Here is a 14,861-nt window from a genome sequence, read left to right as displayed (position 1 = left end):
AAGGAGGCAGGCAGCTGGTCTCCGAGCTCTGGGCTCCACCTTGGGCTCCGCAGGCCAGGGTGGGCCTCCCGGGCAGCACGGCTCACCCCGTTCCCCATGACCCTCCACGCTGCAGAAGCAGAGGCCTGGCAGACGCTGCACGTAAGGAGAAGGGGCCACACGTACCTGAGGAGGAAGGTCCCCTGCTTCTGGTACAACCTCCCATCGCGAGTCACCTCCTCCAGCTTGCCGTCCAACTCCAGGCCCCGAGGCTGGCCCCTGGTGCCAGTCACCAGAGCCGTCAGCGACACGTGGGTCTTCCGGGGCTGCAACAAGGACCAGGCTGATGGAGCGGGGTGGCCCAGTGGGGACCATCATGCGTGGGGTTGCAAGGGGAGCTCCCACTGCCTGCCCACTGCCCTGGGAGTGGCCACCTGAGGCGGGGCTGCTGACCTGGACCGCAGCCTCACCCAGAGCAGGCCGCAGGGTGGCACGGGTGCACCGCCATGCCTCGCCCTCCCCAGGCGCCCCGCAGGGAATGGTCTAACGCAGCTGATCCTTAGCTAATAGATTTCTTTCATAGATTAAGAGACTGAGCTCAGGAACCCACACGGTCATAGGCTGAGCCAATGGCTCTAAGCAGCCAGAGGGATTTGGGGGTCTCTCAACAGTGCAGTCTCCAGCCTGGGCCCCCTGGACTCACCTGCTCCGTGTGCCTGTAGGCTGCAGTCAAGTTCATCTCCCGCAGGGGGCCCTTCAACCAGCAGTGAACTATCTTAAGGTCTTGGCTGTTCTCTGCGTGGATCTCGTTCTGCACCGTGGCACTCCAGGCTGATTCTACTTCACTCCGGCTGCGGAAGAGGCTCTGTGCCAAGGTCATCACCGTGGATACCTACAGCGAGGAGGGGAGGGCGACCAAAGCCTTTGCACACCCGATGCCCTCCCCCGGGGACGCCCTTTCTCCCCATTCCCACTTGGTGAACTCCTACTCATGCTTCAAAATCCCTCCGATGCCTTCTCTGTGAGGCCTTTCCTGACTGGCACAGGCAGAAATGATTGTTCCCTACAGGGTCTTGAAAAAAGAGGACAACAAACTTCCCTTCAGCTCTCAGCCCTGAGCAGAGAGAGAATCTGAAGCATCAGTTATCAGAGAAGATAATTCCCTTCTCCTTCTTTCCTCTTCGGCTCAAAAAGGGAATATGATCTCACTGGGCCACTGCTATGAGCAAGCAGGGTCTCTGCCCTGAGGGGCACACACCTGCAGGTGGCCTTCTCTCCCTGCACCATCGCTGTAGTCTTTGGAGCCCTGGGAAGAGCTGGGTGCTAGTTTGGCTTGTGCTGGAGCTGGTGGGGGTAGAGCGCCGGTAGCCCTGCACCAGGCTTGCACCCCAGCCCACTACCCCTGGGCCAAGCGCCACCGGGAATAGCACGGTGCCAGTACCTCGTAGGCCACTGTGCCCTGTTCCCACAGCTCACAGCCTCACAAGTGGAGGTGATGGGGTCATCGTGGGGTTTAGGCATGACTGGAACCCCCTGCCAAATACTAGAACTCCCTAACACCTTGTCCCAAAGGTCCCTGACCTGGAGCCTCTCCCCAGAGCCCCCTACTGCCAGGCTCCCATTTCAGTGAGGGGCGCCTCCTCCACCTAGCTGCTTGGGGTCATTTATGTCTTGTCTTGAGCTCTCCCCCCACCCCACCCTCCTCTGCCAATCCACCAGCAAATCTGTCAGCAAATACATCGGCTCCACCTTCAAACTAGTCCCAGAATCTGGACACTTGCTACCATCTCCCGGGACAGGCCACCATCAGGCCCCTGGCTGGGGTGTCTGCACGAGGTGGCTGGCTGACCCCACCTCGCACTCCTGTGCTGGCTCGATCCGCTACACGGTGGCCTCTTGACAGTCCCCAAGCTCTCCGGCAATGCCCTGCTCCTCATGCCTCCACCCTGCTACCACTCAGCCCTGGCCTCAGAGGGGACTACGCTGTCCCCAGATGGGCCCATGGAGCTGCCTCCTTCTGGGTCCCAGTCAGGCCCTGACCTCCTGCTGTGTCCACTCATCATCCCAACATGGGAAGAGGATATGTGCCAGGCTCCCTCGGGTGACTCCTGGGAAATCTTTCATGGGTTGGATTTCTCCTAGACTATTATGCTTCAGAGATGCTGGAGAAGCTTCTCAAGGATACCCTACAGCTGGTATAAAACGGACCTTGAAGTTTTCATTCGGTTTTCAGCAAAAGCCTGATGTCTACTTGTTTCAGAGTTCCCCTTCAACATTCTTTCATCTTTTAATCTAACAGCTGCTAAGCAAGAATATGGGAAATTGAGACTGAGGGGCGTGGTCTGCTGTTCCAAATTCACTTGGTAACTAATCCTGAAGACTGTAAGTACTGGGTCATCCAACCTGCCCACATCTAGGCCTGGGTGTTCTCCCTCTGCAGGCAAGAAATTCTACATGGCAAGGAACTAGGCTCCTGGGCTGGAGTCCATCTGTGGGGTGGCGAGCAGGGGGCGTGACTGGGCATGCTCACCCGGAGGTAAGTGGTGGCCGGGGTATAGATGTGAATCTTGCCCTCCCTGTCGAGGCCTTGGCCCCTGAAGGCCACGTTCATCACCAGGTTCTTGAGGGTCCAGGCCTTGCCCAGCGTCAGCTCCAGGATGGCCTGGAATGTGGGACGGTGGGGCCAGTACAGCCTGTGAGCCACAGAGATCATCAGCCAGGGACTATCCAGGTTCAAAGCACCTGCAAGAGGTAGAGGGGGAGAAGCAGGTACAACCGGTAGGAAAATAACTATTGGCAGGTACCAAGAGGTGCCCGTAGCCTCCTCACAGCTACTCTGGGCATGTCTCAAAACTGGCAATGACTGGGATGGGACAGGAGGGAACTTTACAGAATGCTGGTAATGTGATAGGGGCAACACAGGTGTGTGCACCTGTCAAAACTCATTAAATAGTACCCTGGAGATGTGTGCGTCCCACTCGAGTTACCACCACCCATATTGAAACGCTTAGGGATGACATGTACGAGTGTCTACAGCTTGCCTTGAACTGCACCAACAAATAACATGGATGGATAAGTGGATAGAAACATGTGAGTAAAATGTTAACAGTAGAACCTGGGTATGAGTTGGTTGGTGTGAACGATATAATCCACTGCACTTTTCTGTGGGTTTGGTGATTTTTTGTAGGGACATGATGGACAAAAGAAAGGCACAAAGAGCCGGGAAGGGAGCACAGGAGTGTGGTAATGAAGAATGTGGCCTTTACTCTCCAAGCTGTGGCCTCTTTGAGCCTGTGCTGCCATCATCTGTAAAATGGGTTCAGTAAGACTGCTCACTGGGTATTGGGACAGAGGAAGCACTGGTTAAGAAGAGTAAATACCATCACCACCACCACCATCATCATCATCATCAAAAAGGTAACATTCAACATAACCTTTTGCCCTTTCCACGATCAACTAAAAGCAGGTCTCAGAACCCCACTCATATTTTGTCATGAATACCCCAATTCATTCAAGGACTAATTCAGCCAGTATTGCTTGGGACACTTGGGATATATAGTGAACAAGCCGACACAGTTGCTGCCTTCATATAACTTGCAGCCCAGGGCTGGTGGATGGCAGGAGGAACAGATCTTGAACAAATAAACAAATAATGAGACCTAAGTAAACAATGCTGAGTGCTATGAAGGAAAATGAAGGGGGAGTTTGATGAGGAGGTCAGTCAAGTTTTCCACGAAGTACTGACAATTGAGCAAAGGTTAGCCCAGCCAAGGTTTCCATGAGAAAGGGACATTCGAGCAAAGACCCACGTGAAAAGCAGTGGGAGTCTATCAAAGGTGAGGGCAACCTCCCGCCTGTTGGAGACGGAAGATTTACTGTCTGAGAAAAGTGAGGCAGAGAGGCCTGGATGCAGGGAGACCAGGCAGGTTGAGGGCAGAGGGTGAGAACAGGGAGATGCTGAATAGAGTAGCCCAGGGCCCTGCCCCTGTGCACCCCTCCCACAGGGGATGGGAAGACTGCTCGAGGAAAGAACAGAATGAAAAAGAAAGGTTCACAGATAGAGGCCCCAGGGGTCCCCATTCAAGTGCTTGACAGGGGAACCCATCAGTCAACAAGTGTACCCCCAAACACATGGGGAGCTTCTTCCAAATAAGTTCTGAGCTGCCGATTCTTAAACATAGCACATACCTAAGTCTTGCCTGGTATTTGAGGAAAGCCACTAATAGGAATTCAGAAAAAAAAGTTAAAAGAAACTCAGGGAGAACAGATCAAAGTCCCCAAATTCTGTAACTTCTACTCTTAGAGAAGTAAGAGAAGGCGTTTTCATGGAGCAGGATACTATAAGAAAAGAACTCTTAGGAACCAAAAAGAGCTATCTTTTTTGGAAATATAAGCTCTCTTTTGGGAATATAAGCTAGCCAAAATTAAAATGTAGTAGAAGGGCTGGCAGATGAAGTTGAGGAAAGAAGTCCTCAAAACAGAACAATGTATGGCTCAGTGGTTGAGCAGCTCAGGTCATGATCCTGGGGTCCTAGGATCGAGTCTCACATCAGGCTCCCCACAGAGAGCCTACCTCTCCCTCTTCTTCTCCCTCTGCCTATGTCTCTGCTTCTCTCTCTCTCTCTCTCTCTCTCATAAATAAATAAAATATAAAAACAAAAACCAGAACAAAAAGATAAGAAGATAGAGCAAAGAAGAGAGAAGAAAAAAAAGTAGAGGTTCAATTTCTGAGGATCAACATCTGACCCACAGGAATTTCAGAACACAGAGGAAACTACAAGAAAATCACCCTGACCCAAATGACGTTTCCAAATTGAAAGGATCAAAGTGCCCAGGACAATGGATGAAAGCAGATGCGCACGAGGGCACATCATAAAATTTGAGGACACTTGGAATACAGAGATGTTCCTAAAAGCTTCCAGAGAGTGAGAAGTTGGGCACATACAGAGGACGATGGACCAGAAATAGCATCTTAACTATTTGAAACGACACTGGAGCGATGTCCTCAAAATCCTAAGGGGAAAACTAGAATTCTCTACTCAGGCAAATTACCCAGGCAAATCAAAACAGTTTAAACATTTAGGAGTGCAAAATGTTTACATCCTATTATGGGTTGAATTGTGTCACTCTGAAATATACAAAATCCCAATCCCCCAGTATATCCCAGAATGTGACCTTATTTGGGAACGAGGCTATCACAGATATAAGTAGTTATAATAAGGCCATACTACAGTAGGGTAGACCCTAAAACCAATAGGACTGGTGTCCTTAAAAGAAGAGGGAAGTTTGAACACAGACACATGTGACAACAGAGACAGAGACGAGAGCAATGTCGCTCCAAGTAGCAATGGCCACCATCAGGAGCTAGGAAGAAGCAGGGAAGATTTCTACCCAGAGTTACAGAGGGGGCATGGCCCTGACGACACCTTGAACTCAGAATTCTAGTCTCTAGAACTGGTGAGAGAATACATTTCTGTTGTTTCAAGCCACTCAGTTTGTGGTCATTTGTTAAAACAGTCCTAGGGAACAAATACAGTTCTCTCTCAGGAAGCTACTGGAAGATATGCTCAATCAAAACAAAAGAGTAAACCAAGAAAAAAGATGACGTGAATGCAAGAAACAGGGCTGTGACCCAGAGAAGTGGAAGGAATTCCTGGGATGATGGGAAAGGGATGTGCCAGAACCACAGCTATGCAACTGGTCTACACTGAAGCAGAAAAACAGAAGATCTAAGAAGACGGTCTCCAAGAAAGATATGAGAATTAACTGAAGCTGATACATAATCTGATGTGTTTGATCATCTGGAGAAGAGTTTGAGACTTGTGCTAAACATTCAGGAATAATTATTAAGAGGAAAATAGAAAATTAGTCAAAAGAGGGAAAAAGACAATTATAACTCCAGGAAAAATTAAAGTTAGAATCATAGTATACCATGTATCTCAGCTATGAAGGACATTCATAGAGTCACAATTAAGTAAATATTGAATATTCACAAACGAACTCTTTTAGGGGGACAAAGGGAAAGAGATATTTGAAAAGAACTGGTTTAAGAGTTAAATTTTCATCCTTTATGGTAAGAAATATATGGAGAATGGCCTAAAAAAGAAAAAGAAATAGAATTGTAGTAGTATTTTAAGAGCCAAAGGACTTAGCAAGAAATAGCTAACAGAATTTACAGTACTTCTTGCTATTTTAAGCAAAACTTTGGACAGGAAGACATGAAGCAGAAGATCGCTGTATTTGTTATAGACTAGGTTAAAAAAAACTTTTATTTATTTTTTTTATTTTTATTTTTTTTTTTGGTTAAAAAAAACTTTTAAAGAATTATTTCAGGTACACACATGAGAACATAGGATCATAAGCCCCTATTGTAATACCCACCTTCAACAATGATCAACTCATAGTTTCGACTTTATTTTTCAAACAATGTATTGCTAATATAAAAATAAAATTAATTCAAAGATAAATTATGGCAAATCCTTTATTTATTTAGTTATTTATTTATTTATTTATTTATTTATTTATTTATTTCAAAGCCATTTTTTAAAAGTGAGAGAGTGTTCCAGGAAGAGGATACAGCAACTGCAAAGGCCGTAAGGTATGCTTAGGGGAATAGAAAAGAGGCCAGTGGGGCTGCACGATAATTGGTAACAGGGAAAGTGAGATAAGATAAGACTGGAGAATTAGAGAAGGGGCTGTAATGTAGAGTTCTAACATTAAGCAGTCAAGATATAATTTTAAGCGTCATGGGACACATGGAAGGTCTGAGTCTTTCTTGAATGGGAGAAGATATTTATAAATGACACATCAGATACAGTGCTAGTATCCAAGATCTATAAAGAACTTACCAAACTCAACACTCAAAAAAAAAAAAAATCCAATCATGAAATGGGCAAAAGACATGAACAGAAATCTCACAGAGGAAGACATCGACATGGCCAACATGCACATGAGAAAATGCTCTGCATCACTTGCCATCAGGGAAATACAAATCAAAACCACAATGAGATCCCACCTCACACCAGTGAGAATGGGGAAAATTAACAAGACAGGAAACCACAAATGTTGGAGAGGATGTGGAGAAAGGGGAACCCTCCTGCACTGTTGGTGGGAATGTGAACTGGTGCAGCCACTCTGGAAAACTGTATGGAGGGTCCTCAAGAAGTTAAAACTAGAGCTACCCTACGACCCAGGAATTGCACTGCTGGTGATTTACCCCAAAGATACACATGCAGTGAAACACGGGGACACCTGCACCGCAATGTTCACAGCAGCAATATCCACAATAGCCAAACTGTGGAAGGAGCCATGACGTCCTTCGACAGATGATGAATAGAGGAGATGCGGCCTATATATATGATGGAACATTACTCAGCCATCAGAAAGGACGAATATCTACCATTTACATCAACATGGATGGACCTGGAGGGTATTATGCTGAGTGAAGTAAGTCAATCAGAGAAGGACAATTATCATATAGTTTCACTCATACATGGAATATAAGAAAGAATGAAAGGGATCATAAGGGAAAGGAGGGAAACTGAGTGGGGAAAAACAGAGAGGGAGACAAATCGTGAGAGATTCCTAACTCTGGGGGGGCAAAAAGGGTTGCAGAAGGGGAGGTGGGTGGGGAGATGGGGTAACTGGGTGACAGGCATTGAGGAGGGCACATGATGAGATGAGCACTGGGTGTTATATATATGTTGGCAGATTGAATTCAAACAAAATTTTAAGAATAAAATAAAGGTCTGAGTTCTGACAGCCAGGCAAAAACAAAGGGGGGTATTCCAGGTAATGAGCACAGGTTGAGCAAAGGCCCAGGGGCCAGAAATCTTAACTGCCAGCCAGAGTCTCCCTAGGTGACACTCACCTTCCCACTTCCACAGGGTAGCTCGAGACGTGTCCTTCCACCGCAAGCCTGCCACAAAGGGCAGCCGCCCATTGTACTGCACCTTCAGGTGTGTGCTGCTCTCCATGTGTGGCTGGCGAAGGCTCGAGTGATACATCTGCAGACGGTAATCCACCTGCCTCTCGGTCACCTGTAGCACAAACTGGAGAAGACCCAGCCCAAGGCGCTAATCAGATCATTCCGCTCCCAACCTAGAACATTCCACTAGCTCACCACAATGGCTAGGGGTTGGCCTGAGTTCCCTGCGTTATCAGGAACTGCCCGGCCCACTCCCAAAGAATCCCTGGACCCACTAGCAGTTGCTTCCCGTTGCCCCTGGAAACCATTAATCTACTTTCTGTTTCTATGGATTTGCCTATTCTGGACACTTTGTATAAGTGGAATCATATACTACGTGGCCTTTTGTGTCTGGCTTCTTTCACTTAGCATGATGATTTCAAGATTCACACACGTTGCATTTTAGCATGTATCAGAACTTCATTCCTTTTTATTGCTGAACAATATTCTATTGTATAGATAAATCATATTTTATCTATTCATTGTTGAAGAGCATTTGTGTTGTTTCCCCTTTGCAGCTTTTATGAATAATACTCTATAAATATTCCACACAGGTTTGTGTGAACATAGGTTTCCAACTCTCTCAAGCACCTAGGAGTAGAATGGTTATGTCATATGGGAACTCTGTTCTTAACATTTTAAAGATATACCAAACTGTATTTCCATATCGTTGCACCATTTTGTGATCCCACCAATATATGAGAGTTCCAACTTCTCCACATCCTCACCAACACTTATTATTGTCGTTTTTGTTTTTAGCCTTGCTAGCGGGTTTGAAGCAGTATCTCCCTGTAATTTTTATTTTTATTTCCCTAATCACATAGAGCATCTTTTCATGTGCTTATTGGCCATTTGTATACCTTTTGTGGAGAAATATCTATTTAAGTCTTTTGTCTGGTTCCTGTTAAGTTGTAAGAGTTGTTTATATATTTAGGGTAAAAATCCCTTATAAGACATGTAATTTGTGCATGTTTCTTTCCACTGTGTGGGCTATTTTGCTTTTTTGATAGAATCTTTGGAAGCACAAAGCTGATGAACCCCAATTTATCAACTTTTGTGTTTGTTAATATACTCTTAGTGTCATGTAGCTCAGAAATCCCACCCTAGGGACACCTGGGTGGCTCAGTGGTTGAGCGTCTGCCTTAGGTTCAGAGCACGATCCCGGGGTCCTGGGATCAAGTCCTGCATCGGGCTCCCCACATGGAGCCTGCTTCTCCCTCTGCCTGTGTCTCTGCCTCTCTCTGTGTGTCTCTCATTAATAAATAAATAAAATCTTTAAAAAAAAAACCAACCTATTCTAAGGTCATAAAGATTTACTTTTATGTTTTCTTCCAAGAGTTTTATAGTTCTTAAATTTAGGTCTATGATCCATTTTGCATTAGTTTTTTTCTAAATGGTATTAAGTAAGGGTCCAAATTCATGATTTTGCACATGGATATCCAGTTGTACCAGCACTAGCTGTCGAAAAGGCTATTCCTTCCCCCTCTTCAATGGTCCCAGCAGCTTTGTCAAAAATCAACTAACTATAAATATCTCTGGATATTTTGGGTTTATCTCTGGACTCGCAATTCTACTCCATTGGTCTGTATGTCTATCCTATGCCACTACCATGCTCTTTGTTAACATTGCTTTGTAGTAAGTTCTGAAATTGGGAAGTAGGAGTTCTCCAACTTTGTTCATTTTTTTCAAGGCTGTTTTTCTGGGTCCCTTGCAATTCCATAGGAATTTTGGGATCAGCTTGTCACTTTCAGCACAAAGAGAGAGCTTGGGTTTTTATAGGGACAGACAGGGACTATCAACTCTGTAGAAGAATTTTAAAAATGATTCCATCTCAACATTTGTTTTTCAATCTAAGAACATGGGATGTCTTTTTTTTTTTTATTTATTTATTTATTTATTTATTTATTTATTTATTTACTTACTTACTTATTCATTCATTCATTCATTCATTTCTTTCAACCATGTTTTGTGGTTTTCAGAGTATTTGTTTTATGTTCTTTTGTTACATTTATGCTGAAGTATTTATCCTTTTTGACACCATTGCCAATGGAATTCTCAATTTCACTTTCAGCATTTTCACTGTTAGTGTAGAGAAATACAACTTGACTTTCATATATTTATCTTGTCTGCTGCAACTTTGAAGAACTCATTTATTGGTCTAATAGATTTTGTGTGTGTGTGGATGTGTAGATTCATTAGGATAGTCCACATATAATGTCAGCTGTAAACGGAAATAGTTTCACTGCTTCCTTTCCAATCTGGATGCCTTTTATTTCTTTTCTCCTCGACTAATCATTTAGTAAATTATTTGCTAGTAATTTAATTGGGGCACAATCCAGTCCAGGCAAGAGGTTAAGAGCCTAAGGTGTGCAATGAGACTTACTGGAGTGTCCATTCCAATTCAGTCACATAGTAGCTGTGAGACCTCAGATTAGACTGTTTTCATAATTTCCCCTCTGCAGAGTGAGGATAGTGGTTATGTCACAGGGGTTAAATGAGATAATACAAACAACATATCTGAAACATAGCCTGGCAATAATAAATGGTTCATCACTGCTCTCTCTGCCCTTTCCTCTTCTGTTCACTGTCAACTTCTTAAGGATAAATAATATCTCATACTCATCTCCTCAGAACCTAGCATGGTGCCTGCCACACTTCAAAAGGCTTGCAGAAACTCTGCCAATCTTTAATCTCTTCACTAAACCCTTGGGACCAGAAGCTTTCCAGAAATAAGAAATTTTTCCTATTTAGAATAGTAACATAATGCATGTACTACAATTATATAAAAAAAACTATCAAGTCAAAATTCTAATTTTTATTTTTTTAATATTTTATTTATTTATTCATGAGAGACACAGAGAGAGGCAGAGACACAGACAGAGGGAGAAGCAGGCTCCCAGCGAGGAGCCAGATGTAGGACTCGATCCCACGATCCTAGAATCATGACCTGAGCCAAAGGCAGATGCCCAACCACTGAGCCATCCAGGTGCCCCGAAATTCTAATTCAAAAAAAAAGAAGTCAAACGATACAAAAAAGCTGTCCATGGAAAGGGTAATGCAAAGGCAGAAGAAATACAGAAAATATGGTGCTCAGCCTTATTAAGTGATCAGGGAAATGCAAATTCAAATAATGAGATAGCCTTTCCATCCATATCAGCAATGTTTTTCAAATGTTAAAAGTCAGGTCTTGGTGAGGGTATGGAAATTGCTCCCCTTGGACATGGCTGGAGGGGTGGGTGATTGATTCATTGTAGAAGCCAAACTGTTCAAAAGGCAGCAAATTAAAAATACATGAATTCCAAAACCCAGAAATTGTGCATTATGACATGTGCCCCAGAGAGCCTGCCGCACATGTGCCCAGAAAGTCATGCCCAAGGACGTTCAGGCATGCACCACCAGAAACCACAAGCGTGAAATGGCTAAACAAGATGCAATATAGATACCTATGGAGCATGATGCTGGGGTTTAAGAGCATGAAGTAGATCTCTACAACGTAACAAGAAAGTTCTCCAACACCAGTAGCTGAAGGATGCACACAGCAAGACTCACCAACCAAAACTAAGTGCCCGTGACTGGTGCACAGAGCAAAGGAACAGAAAGAGATCTTCTTACCAGCGCCCTAGAATATAATTGCTCTTTCCTCCAGGTAGCTGAGGAGGGAGCTGGGATGGAAGACGAAAACTGAGAAAGGAATTTTAGCTTCATTTCAAATGTTACTTTTTTTCCCCACAAGGAGAATTTATTCAGACAGTTTTGATATTTAAAAGCAATTTAGAAAAATAAAATAAAATAAAATAAAATAAAATAAAATAAATAAAAGCAATTTAGTACTTGGGAGTAAAGTTACAAGGAGGCCAAAGGCTTGTATGCTGGAAATTACAAAACGTGGCTAGAAGAAATCAGAGGAGGAAGGAATACGTAGAAAGACGTCCAGTGTTCATAGATGGAAAGATTGCTAAGGTGTCAGTGCCACCCAGAGTAATCTATGAATTTGACTTGATCCCTATCAAAATTGCAAAAAATGAGTGGGAAATATCAGAAAGGGAGACAGAACATGAAAGACTCCTAACTCTGGGAAACAAACTAGGGGTGGTGGAAGGGGAGGAGGCGGGGGGTGGGGGTGACTGGGTGACGGGCACTGAGGGGGGCACTTGACGGGATGAGCACTGGGTGTTATTCTATATGTTGGCAAATTGAACACCAATAAAAAATAAATTTATAAAAAAAAATTGCAATGGCATTTCCGTGTGTGTGGCAGAAACAGAAGAATCCATCCTAAAATTCTTATGGGATCTCAAGGGACCCCGAACAGCCCAGACAATCTTGAAAAAGCAGCACAAAGTTGGAGGTCTCACAAAACTACAGTAATCAAAACAGTATGGCGGGGACATAAATATGACATACAGACCAATGGAACAGAACGGTGCCCCAAAATAAACTCTCACATTTGTGATCAAATGATTTTCCACAAGCCCGCCAAACCCACTCCACGGCAGGGGGTGGGGTGGGGAGAGCACAGTCTGTTGGACACATGGGGCTGGGACCACTGGACATCCACAGGCAAGAGACCGCAGCTGGATGTTTCCATATACCACACACAAAAATTAATTCAAAATGGATCAAAAGCCTAAATGTTAAGCACTGAAACTAGAAGATCTTTAGAAGAAAGCAGAGGGGAGAAACTACAACATTGGATTTGGCCAGGATTTCTTAGTTACGCCCAAAACACAGGCCACAAAAGTAAAAAGAGCTTGATCAGACCACCTGCATACGTAAAACTTTTGCATGTCAAAGGACGCTGTCAACAGATAAAAGGCAATCCGTGGAATGGGAGAGCATATTTGCAAACCATGTATCTGACAAGGAGTTAATATCCAGAGTCTGTAAAGAATCTTGTATCTCAGTAACAACAAAGCAAGCAACCGGATTCAAAAATGGGCCAAGGACTTAAACAGATATTTCTCCAAAGAAGATAAACCAATGGCAGACAAGGGCATGAAACCATCTCAGCATCACTCTTGAGGGAAATGCCAATCAAAACCCCAATGAGAGGGGAATCCCTGGGTGGCTCAGCGGTTTAGCACCTGCCTTTGGCCCAGGGCGTGATCCTGGAGTCCCAGGATCGAGTCCCAGGTCGGGCTCCCTGCACGGAGCCTGCTTCTCCCTCTGCCTGTGTCTCTGCCTCTCTCTGTGTGTGTCTTTCATGAATAAATACATAAATAAAATCTTTAAAAAAAAAACAATGAGGGGATGCCTGGGTGGCTCAGCAATTGAGCACCTGCCTTCAGCCCAGGGCGTGATCCTGGAGTCCCAGGATCGAGTCCCACATCAGGCTCCCCACACGGAGCCTGCTTCTCCCTCTGCCTATGTCTGTGCCTCTCTCTGTTTCTTTCATGAATAAATAAATAAAATCTTAAAAAAAAAACCCACAACGAGGCACCACCTCACATCCATTAGTATGGCTACCATCAAAAACCACAGGTGGGATGTCTGGGTGGCTCAGTAGTTGGCTGCCTCTGGCTCAGGGCGTGATCCCGGGATCGAGTCCAGCATTGGGCTCCCTGCAAGGAGCCTGCCTCTCCCTCTGCCTGTGTCTCTGCCCCTCTCTGTGTGTCTCTCGTGGATAAATAAATAAAATCTTAAAAAAAAAAAAACCCACAGGAAATAAGGAGTGCCAGGGAACACATAGACATCAGAACCCTCGCACACTGCTGGTGGGGCTATAAAACACGCAGTTGCTGTGGAAGTCAATAGGGTGGCCCCTCAAAAAATGAAAAATACAACTACCCCACGATCTATCACTGCACTTCTGGGATGATATACCCCAAAGAATGAAAAGCAGGGGCTCGCACAGATACTCATACACCCATATTCACAGCAGCCAAACCACGGAAACAACCCAGGTGTTGGTTGGATCATCAATAGACGGATGAACCGAATGTGGTGCACACATATGACGGGCCATTATTCAGCCTTAAAGGGAGGACATTCTGCCCCACGCTACAGCGTGGATGAACTTTGAGGACTTTATGCTGAAGTGAAATAAGCTGGTCACAGAGACACAAATACCGCATGATTCCACTTAAACGAGGTACCCAGGGTCAGGCTCAGAGATGGAAAGTAGAATGCTGGGGCCAGGCCCCAGGGGGAAGTGGGGAGTAGGGAGTCATTCCTGAGCAAGGACAGAGTTTCACTTTCATAAGATGAAAATGTTCTGGGGACGGAGGGCGGTGACAGCTGCACAACAATATGAATGTGCTTAATGACACCGAACCGTACACCTAAAAACAGCAGAAGTGGTCGATTTTATGTTCTGTGTATTTGATCATAATTTTTAAACAAAATTAAAAATTTAAAAACAAATGCCCTAGGCACGTGCCTTGCAAGAGCACATCGTCTGTTCAGCTAAGCACTGGCTTGTATGTTTTACCAGAAAGAGCTAACCCTAAACCTCCGGGAAAACCTGAAAACGCATCTAGAGTTGGAAATCTGTGTTTCCCAAGCCCCCTGGCACATAGCCGATGGCAAAGATCCTTGCAGATGAGCCCCCCCGCCCCCCAGCAGTCCTCGACAGGCCAGCAGATGTTGGACCCCCCGGGGACACGAGGACCGGAGGTGGGAGGTGGTAAGGTCACAAGGCTGAGTTTTAGCTCCAGCATTCTTGCAACCAAGGCCTCCAGGGACACGTGGGGAGCCGGGCGGGAGGCCCAGCTGCCACCCCGGGAGCTGAAGCTCTGCAGAGGTTGGGCTTACCTCCGTGAAGTAATTGCTCAAGGCCGGGCCTGAGTCGTTCTGGAAGGTCTGGCTGACGCGGAGCCGCCTCTTATTGCTGCTCTCATTCCAGTGCTCCCCGTAGCTCACCTCCAATTGTGAGTGTAGGTGGCCCAAGCCCTCCTGGTGCCGGAGCTGAGCCTGG

The 14,861-nt window shown here is 45.4% G+C and overlaps 1 protein-coding gene across 1 annotated transcript in view; it reads right to left on the bottom strand.

Moving 5' to 3' along the window:
* The window catches only part of LOC112679053 (uncharacterized), a 142,842-nt gene that overhangs the window by 77,758 nt on the left and 50,223 nt on the right, over positions 1-14,861 (bottom strand). Inside the window, exons 27-31 of the mRNA XM_035718183.2 lie at positions 14,699-14,857; positions 7,850-8,030; positions 2,510-2,721; positions 683-871; positions 166-305 (exon numbers count right to left, since the gene is read on the bottom strand). Of these exons, the coding sequence (XP_035574076.2) occupies positions 166-305; positions 683-871; positions 2,510-2,721; positions 7,850-8,030; positions 14,699-14,857 (881 nt within the window). The remainder of the gene's footprint in view (positions 1-165; positions 306-682; positions 872-2,509; positions 2,722-7,849; positions 8,031-14,698; positions 14,858-14,861) is intronic.

The sequence above is a fragment of the Canis lupus genome, chromosome 6 (genome assembly GCF_003254725.2).
Source record: "Canis lupus dingo isolate Sandy chromosome 6, ASM325472v2, whole genome shotgun sequence".
Lineage (NCBI taxonomy): Eukaryota > Metazoa > Chordata > Mammalia > Carnivora > Canidae > Canis > Canis lupus.
Note: the sequence above shows the minus strand (reverse complement) of the source record. Positions and strands in the feature narration are given on the sequence as shown.